The sequence below is a fragment of the Ambystoma mexicanum genome, chromosome 12 (assembly GCF_040938575.1).
Source record: "Ambystoma mexicanum isolate Mex_15411 chromosome 12, UKY_AmexF1_1, whole genome shotgun sequence".
Classification (NCBI taxonomy): Eukaryota; Metazoa; Chordata; class Amphibia; order Caudata; family Ambystomatidae; genus Ambystoma; species Ambystoma mexicanum.
This window is the reverse complement of record NC_090936.1, coordinates 154,198,711-154,217,875: the sequence shown is the minus strand read 5'-3', so window position 1 is coordinate 154,217,875 and position 19,165 is coordinate 154,198,711. Positions and strand designations below refer to the sequence as shown.

The 19,165-nt window shown below is 47.2% G+C and overlaps 1 protein-coding gene across 8 annotated transcripts in view; it reads left to right on the top strand.

Annotated features, from left to right (window-relative positions):
• The window catches only part of BICD1 (BICD cargo adaptor 1), a 1,084,974-nt gene that overhangs the window by 776,539 nt on the left and 289,270 nt on the right, over window positions 1-19,165 (top strand). For all 8 annotated transcript variants that reach the window (XM_069628212.1, XM_069628214.1, XM_069628217.1 and 5 more), the window contains exon 7: window positions 13,369-13,576. In XM_069628212.1, coding sequence (XP_069484313.1) covers window positions 13,369-13,576 — 208 coding nt within the window. The remainder of the gene's footprint in view (window positions 1-13,368; window positions 13,577-19,165) is intronic.

The following is a 19,165-nucleotide window of genomic DNA, read 5'->3' as shown; positions in this document are numbered from 1 at the left end:
AGCAGGACTAGATTCTGGGGACCCCATTGTCCAGGATATGTGGAACGTTCCTGATGACCTGCATGAGCTGGTCTCACAGCAGCATCATGGACAGAAGTCAATCTTGTGTTCTTGCAGGAGGTTATGTTCTGGGATTCTACTGTGTTCCTGAGCAATGATGAATGGCAAGACAAAGATTCATGATGTTGGGGAACATTGAAATTCCAGGGGTAAGATTCCATAACGCTGTCGGTCATTGAAAAGTGTGTCGTTGGTGATCAGTTTCACCATATACTCCTCTCATTTTTTCCAGAGTAAGTTTGGTGCAGGAATCTTTTATGGGCACCCGTAGCCTCAAAAAAGGAAACTACGGGTCCCAGAAAAGCAAAAACACACTCTGGGTAAAATGTGATCAAGCAAACATAGCTCTAGAGTACAATTATCATTCAAACTCATATTTTTCTCTGACCCCAAATGTTTATGTAATATAGCCCTTGATTTCAGAAGTGCTGACCAGATGAGCGCGTGACGTCCCATAACCGAGTTAATGATGTTGGAAACTTTGTTTTTTGAATGATTCCAGAATTAGTATGCCAGGTGAGGGTGGTGCTTAATGTCGTGTCCAGCGAGGATGCAGAAACAAGGAGCCTCGTCATGCATTTCCCTGGACCAATAGGAATATGTGCGCGTGCGCATGCTCAATTGTGTTTTGCCGCGTTTGCGACAGAAAAGAAAGAGAAAGTTAACAAAGAAGCATCCTTTTTCTCATAGTCTTTATGTGCCTTATTTTGGCGGGGCATTTACCCAGTGGCAGTTCGGGGCAGCAGAGGCCTAACCTGAAGGGAGGGAAAGATGGTGCTGGAATCCCGTTCAATTAGGCGCTGGATATATTTGTTTTCAGGCATTGTACTGGTGCCTCCATCGTTCGGCAAATGATGAGTCTTGAAACTGTTTAGTGCACGTGCAGTATTGGTTTTAATGGGCAAGCGGATGCTACAGTCTTAAGAGCGCCGATGTTGCCATTCACATGAGAAAAAAGCCAACACGTGTTTCGACCAATGGGTTTTTATCAAGGCGATAGGGTATAGTGCTGAGATGGTCCTTGGGTAAGGTGCTGGAAAGCATCTCTGGGGTCACGGCGATCTGTCGACAAATCGCTGTGACCGCCCATCTTGTACACAGATGCATCCATAGCTATCCAAACTGGTGGCTCACTGTGACTTTCACACATTTTCAAATGAAGAAGCTATCAGGTTGAGGATCATTGGAGAGTGTTTATCGTCCACATTCAGAAACAAGAAAAGTGAACCTCTTCCTCTCGCCACCATTCTGCAAATGGCATGGATGGAAGCGAGGGCAGATTTCCAAGCCACACAGACAGAGACAAACAAGGGACAAGGAAAGAGCAAGTGTACTGTATCTGTCTAGGTGGAAAAGGTAACAACTTTGGCAACCCCATCAAGAAGCTATGGCACCACCGGAAAAAAACTGTAAGTGTGAGATACTATTCCCACACAAAGAAGGCATGCAATGCCCTGCATTTGGACACAAATGTGCGAACTGCGGAAGGGAAAACCACATGGAGAGTATACAATGCGCCAACGCACAGGGCGCAGGGAAACAGTGGCAGTGGAGCAAGACCAGAGCATGACATGCACCCTCCACTGCCCGGAAGAGATGTCAATGTGAGAAGAGATTTGGCCAGCCACGTTCAGAAAATCACCGGACGATCCCCATTACCTCCATCAGTGCAGGAAAAAAGCCAATATGAGTATGTGTGTATGATGAATGATGTAGTGACTGCCCCAGAAGGAGACATTGGGGGTCATTACGAGATTGGAGGTAAGTAACTGCCCTTACCGGCATTGAGCTAATACTGTGTCCGTGTAGGTAAGAACCCGCTAATAGGGGGCTATTACGAGTTTGCGTGCACAAGCTTTGCGTCATGCCGGTAACGACATTACCGGCATGCCGCTAAAGTCCCGAAAATGGCCCTTAGCGGCATCATGGAAAGCGCAGATAACACTATCGGCATCAATGGATATGGCATTAGCTGACACCGCGATTAGAGTTGCCCGATAATAACGGTGCCCGCTAATAGGCGGAACCGGAAGTAACGTCATCGCGCCGGAATGGGAAAGTGCACGTCAGCCATCTTTAAAATCACAATCCATTGCAATCCCATGGCTACAGGCACTGAAATACAAAACTGAGATCCCAGCCTGTCAGAAAATGACACAGTCCACCCTGAAAGGCACACCTCGTCTGCGCAAACAACGTTTCTGCGACGAGGAGCTAATCATGCTGGTTGACACCCTGGCCCAGCATGCAGATGTGGTGTTCAGCACAGACCTGCGCCGTGCAACACAAAGGAGGAAGAAACAGATCTGGGAGGAGGTGGCCCAGAAGGTGTCTGCAATGGGGACAACCACACGCAACACAAAACAAAAAGAATGCCGGAAAAGGTGGGACGACCTGCGGCTGCGTGTCCACAACATACTGACTACCAACTGTCAGCAGGCCCAGGCAACAGGAAGTGAACCATCCACGCCCATCAAGCTAGCAGGGTCGGAGGTAATGTGCTGCTCCCTGTTACACATGGAGGCCAGAGAAGGGGTCAGGCGTGCTGAGACAGGAGTAACATCCTCGGCTGACGAAGTTGAGTGAGCGTTGGCACTACACAAAAGTGAACACACACACCCAACACAAATCCAATGGCAAGTTCATGACAGCAAGTACATTGCCCATCACCACTCACCTAATGGCTGCCCTACAGAAATGCCACACCCCTGTCACAGACGCACGCAACCAACCCCACTGACACAAACCACCAGCGTCCAATTCCAAACACAAGTAACACCAGCATGCAGACACACACATGCAGCACTGCAGAGAAGCAGGCCCCACCAATATCACATCCCACTGCATGGTGCATACAACTCCACCAACAAGTGTGTCACCTGAGCCCTGGAGACACATCACATGGAACGCACACCCTAAGGCATGCACACCGCACGCAATCCACTACACACCCGTAATCCAACAAGCAAAATGCATCACAACATGGATGCGCTAGAAGGACGCACAGACACTGCACCACGCACCCAACACCTGTAAGCACCATGTCTGCCCGTCCAACATGCAGACAGCAAAGCACAGGACCCAAAATGTACCTAGATCAATATATGTCAGATGTCCCTACACCCATGACTCATGCCCTGCCTCTCCATCCCACACAGGCACAGTATCAGACAGCACCAGGCAGAAGCAGAGGGGAAGACGATGGCACCAGGCCGTCCACGTCAAGGGCCGGGAGGATGAAAACAACCACCCCCATGCCACAGCAGTCTGGTAAACAGGTGTCACAGCCCATAGGACCTGAGGAGCATCCACCTCCGACACAAGGGAATGTGCACCGGCCTGGGAAATTGGGTTCCATCACTGCACACCTACCACATGGCACACTGGCTCCCAAGCCCACAGACCAAACGGCCCTTGCACCACTGCAGCCAGCACATGTGGACGAGGAGGGTACACCAACATCCAGCAATGGTGATGCTCCTCAGTCACAGGCCACTAGTGACCCAGGGGAGGTGGCCCAATGTGCAAGAGATACTGCAGAGGATGATGTCCAACAGGATGAGGCTGACAAGGCAGGGCAATGCATGTCGGAGGACACTGAGGGGACACCATCCATGGGGCACACACCACAGCACTCCCTGGGACATGGGTCGTGTGGTGGTAGCTCCAGGAAGGATAGAGATTGAGCCGTGTTCAGCCCTTCAATTCAGTCCAACTCCAATTCCAGCTCCCATGCGATCACCAGCCATCAAGGACATGCGTGACCTGGAGGCCTGCATCACCCGCATGGAGGAGCATCAGCAGTCCATGGACGAGATGTTGCGACAGTTCATTGCTGTAGGGGAAGCCACACGCCAGGCCCACTGTGACAGCACACAGGCACTCACCTGTGCTGTGAACCATGTTGCTAGGCAGGTGCGCCAAGGCATGGAATCGGTCACCCAGGCACTCACACATTTGGCTGCCACCATGGCACAATGCCCTGCAGCACCTGCCGAGTCACAACCCCCGCCATCCACGAGCAGTACCCCTGTAAACTCAGCTCAGACCATCCCAGTGCGTAGGTCGTTACACACCATGCGCCGGCCAGGAGAGCCACAGCCTCTATGCAAAAGGGGCCGACTGTAGCCGGACAGACATGCGGGATGGAGGCTGTTAGAACTCATGTGTTCCGGGACATTATTATGTGGGGGAGTTGAGGGATGGGGGGTGTTTGGGGGGTGGGGGGGTTAGAGGGATGAGTGGTGGAGGGTGGTGGGAGGGTACGGGGGTGGGTCGGTAGACTCTGTTGCATCGTGGGTGGGCTGTTCATCTATGTAAATAGTTTTATTGATCATTACATTACATTTTGATACAAATAACATGACTGGACATTGCTTATTGAGTGTGTCAGGATTCAATGCCAAACAGTGTACACTCCCCAGAGTCCCCCGAACCCAGTGCACAGCCAGCGTGATTTGATGCACCCTCTTCATCACCGTGCATGAAACGTAAATGCCCATCACTGATTGGCGCACTGCACGTCCCTCATGGGCATTGGCCCATGGCTGATGTACTATTCTTATCCTTCATCAACCCCATGTTCACCTGGTGGTTGCTGGGAAATGTCAAGTGGCAGGGGTAAGTTCCACCGGATGCACATGTTGATCAGTATAGCACAGACCATGGTGATCTTGTCCACCTTCTCAGGCCTGTAAAGGAGTGATCCACCATACCTGCTGAGGCAGCGGAAACGTGCCTTCAACAGGCCAAAGGTCTGCTCGATCAGAACACGGGTGCGGATATGGACCCCATTGCACTCCTCTTCGTGCCTGGTCTGCGAGATCCAAACAGGGGTGAGGAGCCAGGGATTCAAGGTATAGCCAGCATCACCTCCATGTGTGAGTCAATTTGTGGCATTACACCTGTAGTAATCACTGTCATGGCTGCAGCTATTTGGTGTTCACATGCACAGGTCCCTGGATGTATGCATACAGGTACATTTGTCGCAATGTGTGCTGGACAATGGTCCGCAGGTGTGGATTGCGTAGTCCACATGTTTCAGGGTGTTCACTTGCATGCTCTTGCAGATGTAATGTATTGTGCTTTGCTGCCTTCATGTGCATTTGGCATACTCCCTGCATGTTGCTGGATTGTGTCATAGAGGGTATGCTCAGTTGATGTGCAGTGGACGCGTTGAGGGATGTGGCCTGCTTCTACGTATGGCGTATCGTCATTGGTGTGAACCATTGGTCTGATGTAAGGCATTGTTGGGTCTGTGTGCTGGTATGTGCCTGTGGCAAGGAAATGGAGCACTGACACTACCTTCAGTAGAGGGAGGATGGCGATGCATATTTCAATGAGGCTGACAATGTCGTTGTGTATCATGTCCACGATGGTGGTGATGGTGTCCCAGTCCAGAGGGTACAGGGTGTGGATCTACTCAGGGGTTAGGTTGAATGGACTGGCTCTGATGCGAGGGATTGGGGGCTGCCTGCGTGGTACCGCTGGCTGCACTGGTTGGACTTGCTAGGCCTGAATCATCCTCCTTCTCCTCATGCGTCTCCTCTGTGGTGCCTGCTGTTGCTGTTGTTGCTGGTGTAGCAATGCAAGCATGTCCTCCATCCCCAGTATTGCTACTACTATTGGAATCATCTTGGTGTTGGAAGGAGTGTGGTGTGTGGGTGTGCTCCTTTTGTGCTGGCCCTGACTCCATTGCCTCCACCTGTGCTGATTGTGTGCACCTGTGGCAGTTGGGAACACTGCACATAGCCTTTTACGGTTGGTTCATGATGCCGGTATGCCGGTATCCTCTATTAGCGCCTTCAGGATGCCGGTATTTGCTTGTCCGCCTGACTTGTGATTTCCTCCCATTAGTGGCATGCCGATATTGCCGGTATGATGGGCCGCGTGCCAGCACCCATGCCGCTATTAGAGGCACCGTTATTAACGGTGCCTCTATTAGCGGGGTCTAAGCTCGGAATAGAATAGCCCGGAGCGGTATGCGATGCCGGTAATCCTTTACCGGCATCGTTTTTCCCTTACCTCCAACCTCGTAATGACCCTCATTGACATCCAAGTAGGTCAAAACCCTGCCAAGTTCATCATTGACACAGCGGCCTTGTTGAATATCATGTGAATGTCAGACTTTTTTGCCCAGCCACCTACATTGATACCGTCAGAACTGAAAGTATTCCAGTGGGCTGCTAGGGCTCCAGTTCGAAATCATTGAAAGTTCTCGATGCAACTAAACTACAAAGCGTGACAGGCCATGGCAGAGTTTCATGTCCTTCAAGGAGAAGTGCCGAGAAGAAAACCGGTAAGGCAGACCCACGGCCCTTGAGATGAAGATCGCTGCTGTGATGTACACCATGCAACATGGAGTCTCAGTGACGCAACTTTTTCCAGAACTATTTAAAGGAATTGGATGCTTGAAAGGAGAGCCAGTCACTCTTCACATAGATGGGTCAGTACCTCCAGTAGCGTAACACCCTCGGCCAACACCCATTCACCTACAGCACAAGTGGAGATAGAGATTCAGTGCCTGTTGAGGGAGGACATCATAGAACCTGCCCGTGGCCCCAACCCGTGGGTCTCGCATGTGGTGGTGATGCCCAAGCAAGGATCATTTGATAAAACTCGTTTGTGTGTGGACGGCATGCGTCAATTGAACAAAGCAATTGAATGAGAACGGCATCCTGGCATGCATCTGGATGTCATGATTATTTATTTATATATTTTTTCATTTATAAAGCGCCCATTAATCCAGAGGTTTCACAGCACTGTTACAGGTTCCAATTGCATGTACAAGTTGGCATACAATTAGGTCAAGCATAAAAAGAGAGGACATCATAACATCATGGATTCATACAAGGTTGCATCAGGCGTGCCAGGTCTGTAACAAAGCAGGAGCAGTCAGGAAGGGAAGGATAAAAGGGATGGACGTAAGTGGGCTGTGGGGGTTGCACAGCAGGATTAAGGATGGTTAAATAACCATGTTTTGAGTGCCTTCCAGAATGAATTTTCCACTCTAAGTTCATACGGGAGGGCAAGCCAATGTCTGGCTACAATCACAGGGAAGCTCAAGCCTCCGAGAGTAGTCTGCTTAATGGGGCCAAGATATTCACTAAACTTGACTTATTCAAAGGGTGCCACAAAATTAAATTAGATGAACTGTCACGGTACATAAGAACATTTGCGACCCACACGTTCTTATTTTGGTATAAGTGCTTAGGCTTTAGGATATCGTTGGCTGCCGAAACCTTTCAGGAGACCACCAGGAGAGTAATTAGACACATAAACTGTTTGAATTACAGCAACAATACTTTGGTTTTTGGGGTGCATCTGGAACAACACAATCAGGCACTGCATAAGGTGGTTCTGGCGCTCTCTCAGGCGGGGATAACGGTAAATGCCGAAAAGTGTGCATTTCTCAAGAAACACCTCAAGTTCTTTGGACATGTGTTCTCCCAAGTTGGAATGAGTCCTGATCCTGGAAAAGTAACTGCAATTATGGATATCTCGCCCCCACAAGACGTGAGCGAGGTAAGAACATTTCTGGGGGTGGCCAGCCATTGCAGTAGATACTTGAAGGATTTTGCTACCATCAGCACGCCGTAAAGAGAGCTCACCAAGCAAGGAAAATAATTTCAGCGGGACCGATCCTGTGAAGATGCGTTCGCACAGATAAAGAAAGACATGCACTGCACTGATGGTGGACGCAAGCCCGGTAGGACTGGGTGCCATTTTGGAGCAACACAGACCAGGGAGAGACATCCCAAGAGCCATTGTTGCTTACGGCTCCAAACGTCTGAACAAAGTTGAAAGAAAATACTCACAAACGGACAAAGAGGGGCTGGCTGTCGTCTGCGCATGTGAACATTTTCAGATGTTCTTGCTAGGGAAACCATTTACAGTTGATACTGATCACCAAGCCCTGGTCACTATCTATGGAAACACTCTGTGTAGGATGCCTCTTAGAATAGAGAGATGAGGTTTAAGGTTACAAGATTTCAACTTCACAATCATCCATATGTCTGGAAAAGAGTATAACCCAGCTGACTTTATGTCTCGGCACCGACTTGTGAAACAAGATGGGGACCCGTTCATGGCAGAGGAGTACATAAATGTTCTCATTCACCAAGGACCGACGAAGATGCTCACAACGAGTGACAGAATATTGAAAGAACTCATAATGTCTCGAAGGTGGAGAGGCAGTATTCTGCAGTTTGCATGTGGAAGCCAGGAGAGCTTCAAGCAAGAAATTCAAGCGTTCAGACAAGTGAGGGATGAGTTGTCAGTGACCTTGTGATGCGTGGAAGGCGGATAATCATACCCATGAACCTACTCCAGCTGGTAGTGGATTTAGCAGATGAAGGGCATCGAGGCATGGTGGCCACTAATCGACAGATAAAAGATACTATGTGGTTCCCAGGGATTGACTCAATGGCTGAAAGCACAGTAAAAAGTTGCCACCTGTGTCAGTGCACGTCAAAGCCCGACAACCTCGAACCACTCAGGATGTCAGAGCTGCCAGAGGCTCCATGGACACACATGGCACTTGATTCATTTGGACCGCTTAGTGGGGGAAGATATTGGATGGTGGTAATGGATGAGCTCTCTGGATTCCCTATTGTGCAGATGATCTCTTCCACGGCTGCGAGCACAGTAATTCCCGAATTAGACAGCATATTCGCGGCTTGGGGCATTCCTGAGATATTGTATTATGACAATGGGCTGCCATTTAGCAGTCTGTAGTTTGCTGCACGATTAATGAGTCATATGGGCATATGTCACGGGAAGATCACACCGCTTTGGCTACGAGCTAATGGAATGATTGAGAAATGTATGGGAAGTCTAAAGAAATTACTCCAACAAAATGGGCTGAGCCAGATGTCATTAAACCAAGCAGTATGCAGCATGCTCAGAAACTACAGACATTTGACACACAGAACGATGAGAAGATGCCCATCAGAGCTGGTGTTTCAAAGGAAAGCGAGAATTAGACTTCCCCATAGAGAACAGCGTCAGGCGAATGACCGCACAACGCTGCAGTTTGAGGATGCGGCCAGGAAACATGAGATGCAAAGATATGCTGATGAAAAGCGGAGAGCAAATTCATCAACATTTCACACGGGGGACAAGTTTCTTGAGTGTCAGAAACAACAGCGGAAGTCGGAGTCAAGATTTGATCCTGCTCATCTAGTCATCAAACCGATCAAGGGATCCATGGTGACTGCCTGATCTCCGGGAAGGGTGATCACACGAAATGTGTCACAATTTAAGCTGTACCGCGAGGAAGAGAAGGAACATGACAAGGAGGAGAGCAGTGAAGAAAGCGGTCGAGAAGGGTCAAGAAATTATGATGCAGGTTTTACAGGGCCTGGACCGTCAGTGGAGATGACTGTAAGACCACACCGATGCATCAGAAGGCCTGTGAGACTGATTGAGGAAATGTGAAACTAATGTGAGTAATGTGGGTTTTGTTTTTGCCTGAGAGGGGAAGATGTGTACAGCAAGGACACGGTTAATGCAGAGATGAGGAGCCTCGTCATGCATTTCCCTGGACCAATAGGAATGCAGGCCCTCGCGTAAGCGCAATACTGTTTTGCCCGACTCGCGGCAGAAAAGAAAGAAAAAGTCAATAAAGAAGCATCCTTTTCTCACAGTCTCTGTCTCCCTTATTTTGGTTGGGCATTTGGCCAGTGGCAGTTGGGGCCAGCAGAGGCCTAACCTGAAGGGAGGACATAAAACGTACCTTGTTTGAAATTGTAAGAACACTTTTCTCATATTTTTCCATCCTCAAAAGGTCTCTCACCAGCACAATGGTGGTTGCAAGAGTAAATTATGTTAACTTCTTATATTTTATTTTACCTGATTCTCTTATTCATAAGTTACAACTATTGCAAAATGCTGCAGCCACCAGCTGGCTTTAGTCTGGAGGCTGTGCACATTTCACCTGTGCTGTTGACAGTCATTTTATTTGTTTTATTGTGCTCACCTAGTTTGAAAGCAGCAGAGCACAATGCAGGTTGTGGGTAGGTAGCATTTGGGCTGGCGTCTTTTAACAGTAGCACAGTACTGTGAATTGTGGTTTGTGGGTCAGTCTGTGCCTCCATCACGATTTGTCCTTGCTGTAGCGAACCAGAAGAAGAACTCAGACCAATGACTGACATGTTTCAATGCTGTTTATTAAAAGTAAAAAAAAAAAAACTCCTAGCTTACCCTACATCTATGAGGAACATTCTCTATCTAGAAACTAAAACTAATGGTGCTCGTCAAAAGAAAACAGTCCTTAGTCCAAAATCCTATCCAACTAATCTGGCCCTACCACTTTGGAAAACTTCACTAAAAAGAGAGGCAGGAGAAATGGCCTCTATCTTAGGCTTCTGCCTGGTCCATTCACTTGGATGGCTTGTCGTTAGCTTCCAGTTTGTCAAAATGATAAAAACAACTTTCCCTCAGACTTTGCTGGTCAAAAGAAAATATCCTCTGTACGGTTCCCTCTTCCTCAGTAAACAAGGGTTTTTCTCAGACCCTCTTCAGGTTCTGTTTGAATACAGTTCTCTTTATAACAATTTTGTGGCTCTTGGACCCCCCCCCCCCCCCCGCACCCCCTGAAGTCGTGCAGCCTTATGGCAGACTTGCTTTCTCTCAATCAATGTATTTCACATGGGGTGCTTGCCCAATCGGGTTTCTCATGCTCCCGCAACCTTGTTGGCTTTCCCAACCTTGATGCAAAGTGTTCATATCTCCTTTGCTTGGACTCACATAGGGCACTTGCCCGTTTGGTTCTCAGGTTGCCTTAACCTTGTCAGCTTTCGCAGCCTGGATGCAAAGTGTTCATAACTATTTCAATCTGATTCACATAGGGCTTTTTCCCCATTTGGCTTTTTCAGGGTCCCGTAACCTTGACGGCTTTTGCTGCCTTGACTCAAAGTGTTTGTACCTCTCTCGTTCTGATTCACCAAGGGGACATACATCCTCGTGTTTCTCAGGTTGCCATAACTTTGAGAGCTTCCCAGGCTTGATTTGAAGTGTTTGTAACTCTAAGTGGTAGTCTCTCCGTAGGAACGTTCGGTTCACGGTTGCTTCTTCTCTCGGCAGCCCGTGTCCTTCTGGTGTAGAGCTTGGGCATCCATGCTCTCCCAGGCGATCTGGTCTCGGCGTCGGTTACCGGGCCCCAGAACCAGCACAACTTTCCAGTGGTTGTACCATCAGAGGAAACGGGTGCTTTTCCATCTATGCCTCTTCCTCCAACCTTAGTTCGTGGTCAGATGGAACGCTAGCCTTGCGGCATACAGCTAGCGTTAGTCTTGCTCTCCATGCTACTGCAAGCTCCGCCCCTCCAGGACATCCCCTATACAGTGGCATCTCTCTGCATAGATATCACTCTCCTCTCTGCATGGGAGTTTCCCCTCCATTCACAGTTCCTCCTGGGTTTAATGACATCCCCACGGACAAAAAGAGTCTGTTCTTTTTCTTTGACTGTGGCACTCAGACGAAATCCAGCATTATCTGAAGCCAAAGAGATGGAATGAATGTCACTGGTGGGTTGAGTCAAAGCAGGAGTAAAAACAGTTTTCCCCAAGTCCCAAGTAGACAGACAATATATTCCAGACTTGGAGATCCTTATCCGACTGGGAGTCCTTGCTCCCGAGAGGTGAGTCACTCCAAGTGAGGTCCCACTTGCCCAGACTCCTAGAGAGAGGGTCTTGCAGAGTGGGCTCACCTCCCTAGCCTCACACGGTTTGGCTTCTCTCTGTGGAGAAGGGATGAATTGAGCAGATTTGTCACATAGCCTGGGCATTGATGAAAAATCAACATTTCTAGAGATATGCAAATCTGGAGAATTGTGGGGGTATTCCGAGCCAATACGGGGATAGAGTTCCAGAGGGTGGGTGCATAACAAGGGAAGGATAGTTTGTGGGTCCTCTCTTTGTCGACGAGTTGTGTTTTGGGCTGGTTGGTCAGTTTGCTGTGCGAGGAGCATGTATCACCAAATAAGTGGCGCTTAGCTGCCAGGTATACTGGTGTGCTACTCATGACTGCTTTGTAAATGATGCATGCAGTTCTGAACAGTATCCTGGCCTGGAAAGGAAGGGGACAAAGTGATTTGATGAAATGTCCACTTATCCATAATAAGGCATGCTGCGCATGGTGGACTGCTTTTAGGGGAGCCAAGGCTGGAAGACCCGTCAGGAAAGCATTCCCCTGTCGCGTTGCAAGACCAAAAGGGCCTTCCTAGCGGTTCGGAAGTCCTGCAGCAGATACGTCCGGCTTTTCCAATAGAAGTCATATGAGACTTGTCTTGAGGGTGTACTGGAATGACCCTTCACTCTGGGAGGATTAAAAGATGCTGAGCAGTGTTTGAGCGCCGGGACCGTCAGTTGTTTAATGATGGAGGCTTGGATGATATTGTCAAAGTAGGAGTTAAGTTTGAGGGAGGTGAGCGTTTTTAGGAGGTCCTTGGGAGAGGGAGGAGAGTATTTGGCCGAGAGAGGCAGTGTGCATGCTATGGTGCAGGGGGGCTAACACTAGGAGAGGTTGATTCGATGATCTGTCGGATTTAGTTTTCAATGAAAAAGGGATTGATTCTGTCGCTTTTTTCCTGTGTTGCTGGTGCCTTAGTGTCGGGGGAGGGTTTAGTACAATGCTTTACTACTTTGAAGATGGCTTTGCTCCTGTTTGAGGTTGCCACAATGGTGGTGGAGTAGTAAGCAGCCTTCGCCTCAGCGATCAGGATCCTCTGGTTGGCACACAGACGATTTGCGGTTGGTGACAGCTCCATGATTACAGTTTTTGCACCCTGCAAAGTGCATCCAAGTTGTGGATTCAGGATGCACATTGTAATGCACCGAAGTGCCCCCTTATTTGTTCAATTGCACACTGAAGGGGAAAAGGGGCATCTTAATGTGTGCATCATCAGAAGATGTGCACTTATAGGTGGGCTTTGTGAACTGGGCACAACTTTTTATGGCGTAGTTGTAGGAGATGTGTTAGCGCATCTCACCTCTTCAATCAATCAATCAAGTATTTTTAGTGTGGATTATCATGAGACTAGGGACCTAGGGATTAAGTTGATCTTGTTAGTATTTTTATGTTTAGGACTTTTGGGGGAGATATAACAAAACCTAAGTTCCAGCAATGCAACTATAACTGTATTAATTACGTGACTGCCATTTGTACATGTTTTGTATCCTTGCAAACCTTTACTGATATAAATGCAAGTTTGATGTGCATATTAAATAGTAGAAATGCATTTCCTATTTGCTGAATACAGAGCAGTACTTTGTCACTAGATGTCTTTTTGTTCTTTTGCTTGAGCAGATGTGATGAGTATGTCACACAGCTGGATGAAATGCAGAGGCAGCTGGCGGCCGCGGAGGATGAAAAGAAGACCCTAAACTCCCTGCTGCGAATGGCAATCCAGCAGAAGCTCGCCCTCACCCAGCGGCTGGAGGACCTTGAGTTCGACCATGAACAGTCCCGGCGTACAAAAGGCAAGCTTGGAAAGAGCAAGATCGGCAGCCCTAAAGTAAGTGAGGAGGGGCCAAACAAGCCGCCCCCCGTAGACATTTCCCCAGCGTGCAGTCAGGGGTCAGAACAACCTAGCGTTCAGGTCAGCAGCACCACTGAGTGGCAAAGGCATGCTTGCAGTGAGGGCTACGAGCTGAATCAGTGGTCAGACTTCAACGAAAGCCACTCGCCGCCTGATGGCAAGAAAAGGATAAAATAAAAAGTCAGCAGGACTACCTCACAGTAAAAAGGTTTCCAGATTGTGAACCTAGGACTCTTCAGTTTGAATGCTGCCTACTTGAGCAACGCGTAGGCCAAAAACATGCCTTCTTAGTCTCACAGACGTGGGCCAGGTTGCAGCTGGGGCAGAATGAACCATTTAGTTGAGCCTTTTAACTATTTACCAACAGAACACTCCATGAAGAGTCAACTAACACTGGGCCTCTGCTCTGTATATAAAGTATTGTCTCAAATAAAAAAGGTCCCATAACGAATGAAATGGAATATATCTCAATTCATTGAAACGTTAAAGAAGTCCAAAGGACTGACAGCAGATATTTCATCAATTTACAATTGATTAATTGGGGGTTTTATTGTTTTGTCGCGCATTATATGATGAACAGTTTATAGCCGTCCAGGACAGCACAAATTACAGTGTAGAACTGTGGGCAAGTCCTTATTTTGCAATCCCCTTTAAGAATCCATTGGCCTAGAACACTTCTGTAATAATTTGGTCAAAAAGGAATCTTTAAAAAAATTTGATCCTAAAAGAAATATACCATGTTGATATCTGTTGCAAAAGTCAATGTTTTGTTGAATGGAACGACAAACAGGATGGGATCGCAATCTGTTCCCACTGAAGAGACAATAGAATGAGGTTAACATCGACACTTAGAATGGATCATTGATAGACAAATACTCCTTACAACTAAATTCAAGTGTATTAGATTATTACCCAAATCCAACAATGCTGTCATAGAGCCAAATAAGAATACAAAATACAACTGACAAAACTATCATACTAATTATAGCATTGTACAAAGGTAGGGTGGGGTATAGAGGCTGTCTCCTTGCGCAAAAGATTATTTGAAGCAAGTAATGATGTCTGTCGCACTTAGGAATACAATGGAGTGCCCCTCCTTCATCTGAAAAATGGTACTTGCAAGTATTCTATTGTTGCACCAGACATTCATAACACACATAGCTCGGAGTCGTTCCAACTTTGTTTGATACTGTTCTGGTCCAATATTGCATATTTCATTTGAGTGCCCTTAGTGGTTAACACGTGTTTCGGCCATTAGGCCATTTTCAAAACTGGACTTAATTAATATTGATCCGCACTTCTGATTATACAGTCAATATTATTGAAAACAGAAAATAAATTTAATTAAAAGAGTCGGTTTGGTGGTAGGTACGATTGGTTGGAGAAAAGCGACAGTGAAATTCATTAAATTGCACGGAGGTAGAAACACCAATACAATCAGCTTACAAACTTGACTTAGAAAAACAGTATTGATTAATCTGAAATAGATTGGGTCTCTTTTACAAAATTGAGTTTGAGAATGCTAATATGAATGCGAACGAGGTATCTAACGTAGTAATGTACTCGAGTAGAAACTGTATCAAAATATAACATTTCAACTTGCTAGGATTTAAATAATGTGGACCAAGTACAACTAAATCGTAATGAATTTCACTGTCTCTTTTCTCCAACCAATCCTACCTACCACCAACCTTGATTCTCTGTTCCTTTTATTTCATTTATTTTCTGTTTTCAATGGTGTTGTATGTATAATGTATAATCAGAAGTGTTGATCATTCTTAAATAGTACCCGGCGAGAGCGAAGCAGAATGCAACACGCATTCTGATTGGCTCTCGCCGGGTCCTTACCGGGCCGGGAATCCCTCTGTCGGGATTCCACGGCCTTTGTCCCCGGCGGGGGGTGTGGCAGCCCCTCAGCCAATGAGGAGGCTTGAAGCAGGGCCATCCCCGCTCCGAGCCTCCGCGCGGCTGAGAGGCTGCCTTCGCCCCCTTCCGGGGACTCGGGTAAGTCTTTTTTTTTTATTCCCTTCCCTCCCACCGCCCCCCCAACTTACCTTCTTGTTCCCACGTCCCCGGCGGGGGACGAGGGAAGCCTCCAGCTGTGTGGAGACTCGGAGCGGGGCCACCCCCGCTCCGCGGCTCCACACGGATGTAGGCTTCCCTCGTCCCTCGCTGGGACGCATGTAGGTTTTTTTTTTTTTTTTCTTCTCCCCCCATCCCACTCCCACCCTCCCAACCCCACTTACCTTCTTTTTGATCCTTTTTCGTGAGCAGATGCGCTGGGAACACTTGTGTTCCCAGCGCGCCTGCTCCTAATGGCCGCCATGGAAAGGGAAAACGGACTCCGTTTTCCCTTTCCATGGCGGCGGCCATTTTTGTTTTTTTTGCTCCCGAAATGCTGCATCGTTTTGGGACAAAAAAAAACGCTTTTAGTGCCCCGGTCACGCATTTTTTGCGGGCCGGGGTACTAATAGCAATATAACCCTCGCGTCAGGGGCATTACCGACTCTGGTAATGTCCCGGGGCCTTCGGTAAGGCCCTCGCTTCGCTCGGGGCCTTACTTATGGGCCCCAGGTCATTACCTGAGTCGGTAATGCCCCCGACGCAAGGGTTATGTTGCTTAATTAAGCCCGGTTTTGAAAAAGGCCTAATGGCCGAAACACGTGTCAACCACTAAGGGCACTCAAATGAAATATGCAATATTGGACCAGAACAGTATCAAATAAAATTGGAACGACTTCAATCTATGTGTGTTATGAATATCTACTGCAACAATAGAATACTTGCAAGTATAGTTATAACATTGATTTGTATTGTATTACATTCGTCATTACACAATATTAGCTACAATTACAACCTACTTAGGACACTTGTAAGGATTGAGTAGTTTATAGATATAGAAAGGACTGAGCGATGTAAATATAAATATATCAAAATAGCAAAGTTTCTCTCCCAGCAAGAACATCATCAAACATACACTGTACACTCTGCACATAGAAACAGAGTTCCATTTTATTAATACCTTGAAAATACTCCATATGCACCTAGCTTCTTAAAATGAGGTGGACGTACTGGAGAACAAATTCTACCAGTCCTTCTCTACTGACGATTTCTTGATTCGATCCCACTTTGTCAGGGATAATTCTGGTGGAAGAAACAATTGTACCCTGCACATCGCACTTTGATAACTTTTACATGGAACAACAGTGGTACCGACAGACCCTTAGTCATGTCTTACACAGGGGAGGGATTTGAACAGGGACTGAGGCAGCCACATGCAGAGCACATGGTAGCGGCACGTAAATGGCAAGCCTGTCGCCACCCGTGCACGCCAGGCCCAGCCCACTTGAGCAGCCGCTTCTGAATCTGCCCCCAAAATGGTGCCATTCATTCATCACCCATTACAGCTAGGGAGTCATGCTTTCAGATGTACTGCTTCAATATTAAAGTCTATTCACTCATCATAGGCTAAATACTTCTGTACTCATCTGCCTCTATCCAACTGCCTCTTTCATCAATGGTAAATGAAAGCACTGTAGCTACAAAGGATGAACTGGATTGTATTTTAATTAATGCCTGATCAGCTGTTAAGCACAGATCTGATAATTATAACATTATCATAGACAATTACCTTGATTGCTCATGTATTACTGAAACCGTGATAGAAGAACACTCTGTCCATCTAATAGATAAAATGGTGCCGTCAGTCTATAAAATCACCTGCCAACATTGTAAAAAGGCCAACGAGGGGGCTAGCACTAATCTGGAGGGGAACATCTTTGGGTGGAAACAAATTCCTGCTCTGTGTTGAAATATCGTTTGGGAGATTTTAGTTCTCCATGCTTTCAGCCTGTACAATCTGACCCACACACATGGGAAAAGACGGGCCTCATTACAAGTTTGGCGATCTGGAAATACAGGTGACGGTAGCAACGTACCAGCATCCTTTCCGGAATGCTGAACTACGAATTTACGAATTTGCCAGTAGGGGCACAGATCTCCCAGCAGGCCTGACTTGCCAGGAAATCAGGGCCCCTCTAGCAGTGTTTTCATTGAAGCACTGGGCCCCCATTCCCCTGGAGTCCGATGGGACTCCACAGGAATGGGGATTTACCGTTCCGCTGCCGCTCATGATATCCCAGTGGCACCGGTATATCGGGTGGCGGAAACAGTGTCACAGGGTCGGCGGTAGCCTATGGCCTAGCGGCGGGTTTTACCATAGACCTCGTAATGAGGCCATATTGGTCCTAGCTTTTTCTAGGGACAATTCCTTTTTCCTACTACACCCTTAATCCTTACATGGGCAAATCACTTGGCAATCCCTTTTCATTTAAAACAAATATTATTCAGACCAACGAACACACAGGCATTGCCAGCATTCTGGAATAATATGCTCTTAGAGTCAGTTGCCAATTTTTTGGATCACTATACCCTACCTTTAGATTGGGCGCTCTGCTGCCCAATACCCTGGATAGATTTAAAATGGTACTAGACAATACATTTGATGCACTAGCATCCTAAAAGTCCTTTATACTATCTAATAAAAAATCAGATGCAAGTTGTTTTTGACTAACCTTAAGGAGGCCAACCTGGTTCAAGAGTGAATCAGAAAGCGAATGGCGCTCATCCGACAATCCAGTGGATAGGACCACTCTAATGGCACTCGTCTCTATATAGAAGACACTCATTTGAGATGAAAAACGCTGTTATAAGAATGAATGCATCACCATGGCAAAAAACTCACAATAGAAGCTGTTTCACTCATCAATGAATTACGTACATCACAGACGATGGTAACCCATTTCTGTACAAAGACGGTGTGAGTAATCAGCTGCCTTCTTTTCCAGCAAGAGTCAATGCATTTACAATGCCTTGTCACAGTTGGGTAACAGTGCAAGTTGTAATCAACCGAAAATCGGAATGTCCCAGATTGCTCGGTGGCAAACCATTCTTATCCATAATAAATATGAGAAAATCCCCGTGTTCGCCACGGAATGTACGCTCCGCAAAGCTCTACCACACTTTGATAGAAAAGAGCATGTACGACGTTATTTTCCTTTTTTTTTTTTTAAATGTGTTTTACTTTTACCAAAGGTCTCAGCAGCAAGGTGCTGGATAAACGACATGAAACAATAACAACAGTGTAACAGGACATGGCAGACACTGCACGTCTGCAAATAGTAGTGGCACCACAACGGTAAAGCGGAGCAACCAAGGCCCTTCAGATGTTTCATGCTGTTCCCAACAGTGGGCGCAATGCCCACAATACGCCAGGAGAACTGATACCGCTGCAGGACATTTACGAGCTCCACGCAGTACTATCATGGCTCATGAGGCGGATGAGACATAAAATGGACTGGTTCCTAGAAGTGTATGCCATCATTTCTGCCACATCTTTGCCTTCAAATCCTAATCCACGCGTTTGGTTCCCAAAAATGTCACAGCATGTCAAGGGTTAAAACATTCTTTCAAGTTGTAAACTACTAGCCCGCCATAGAAAGTCACGCCCCATCTTAATTATATGCATATACACAGCACGCCATTACGTACGCATGCAGAGTCAGT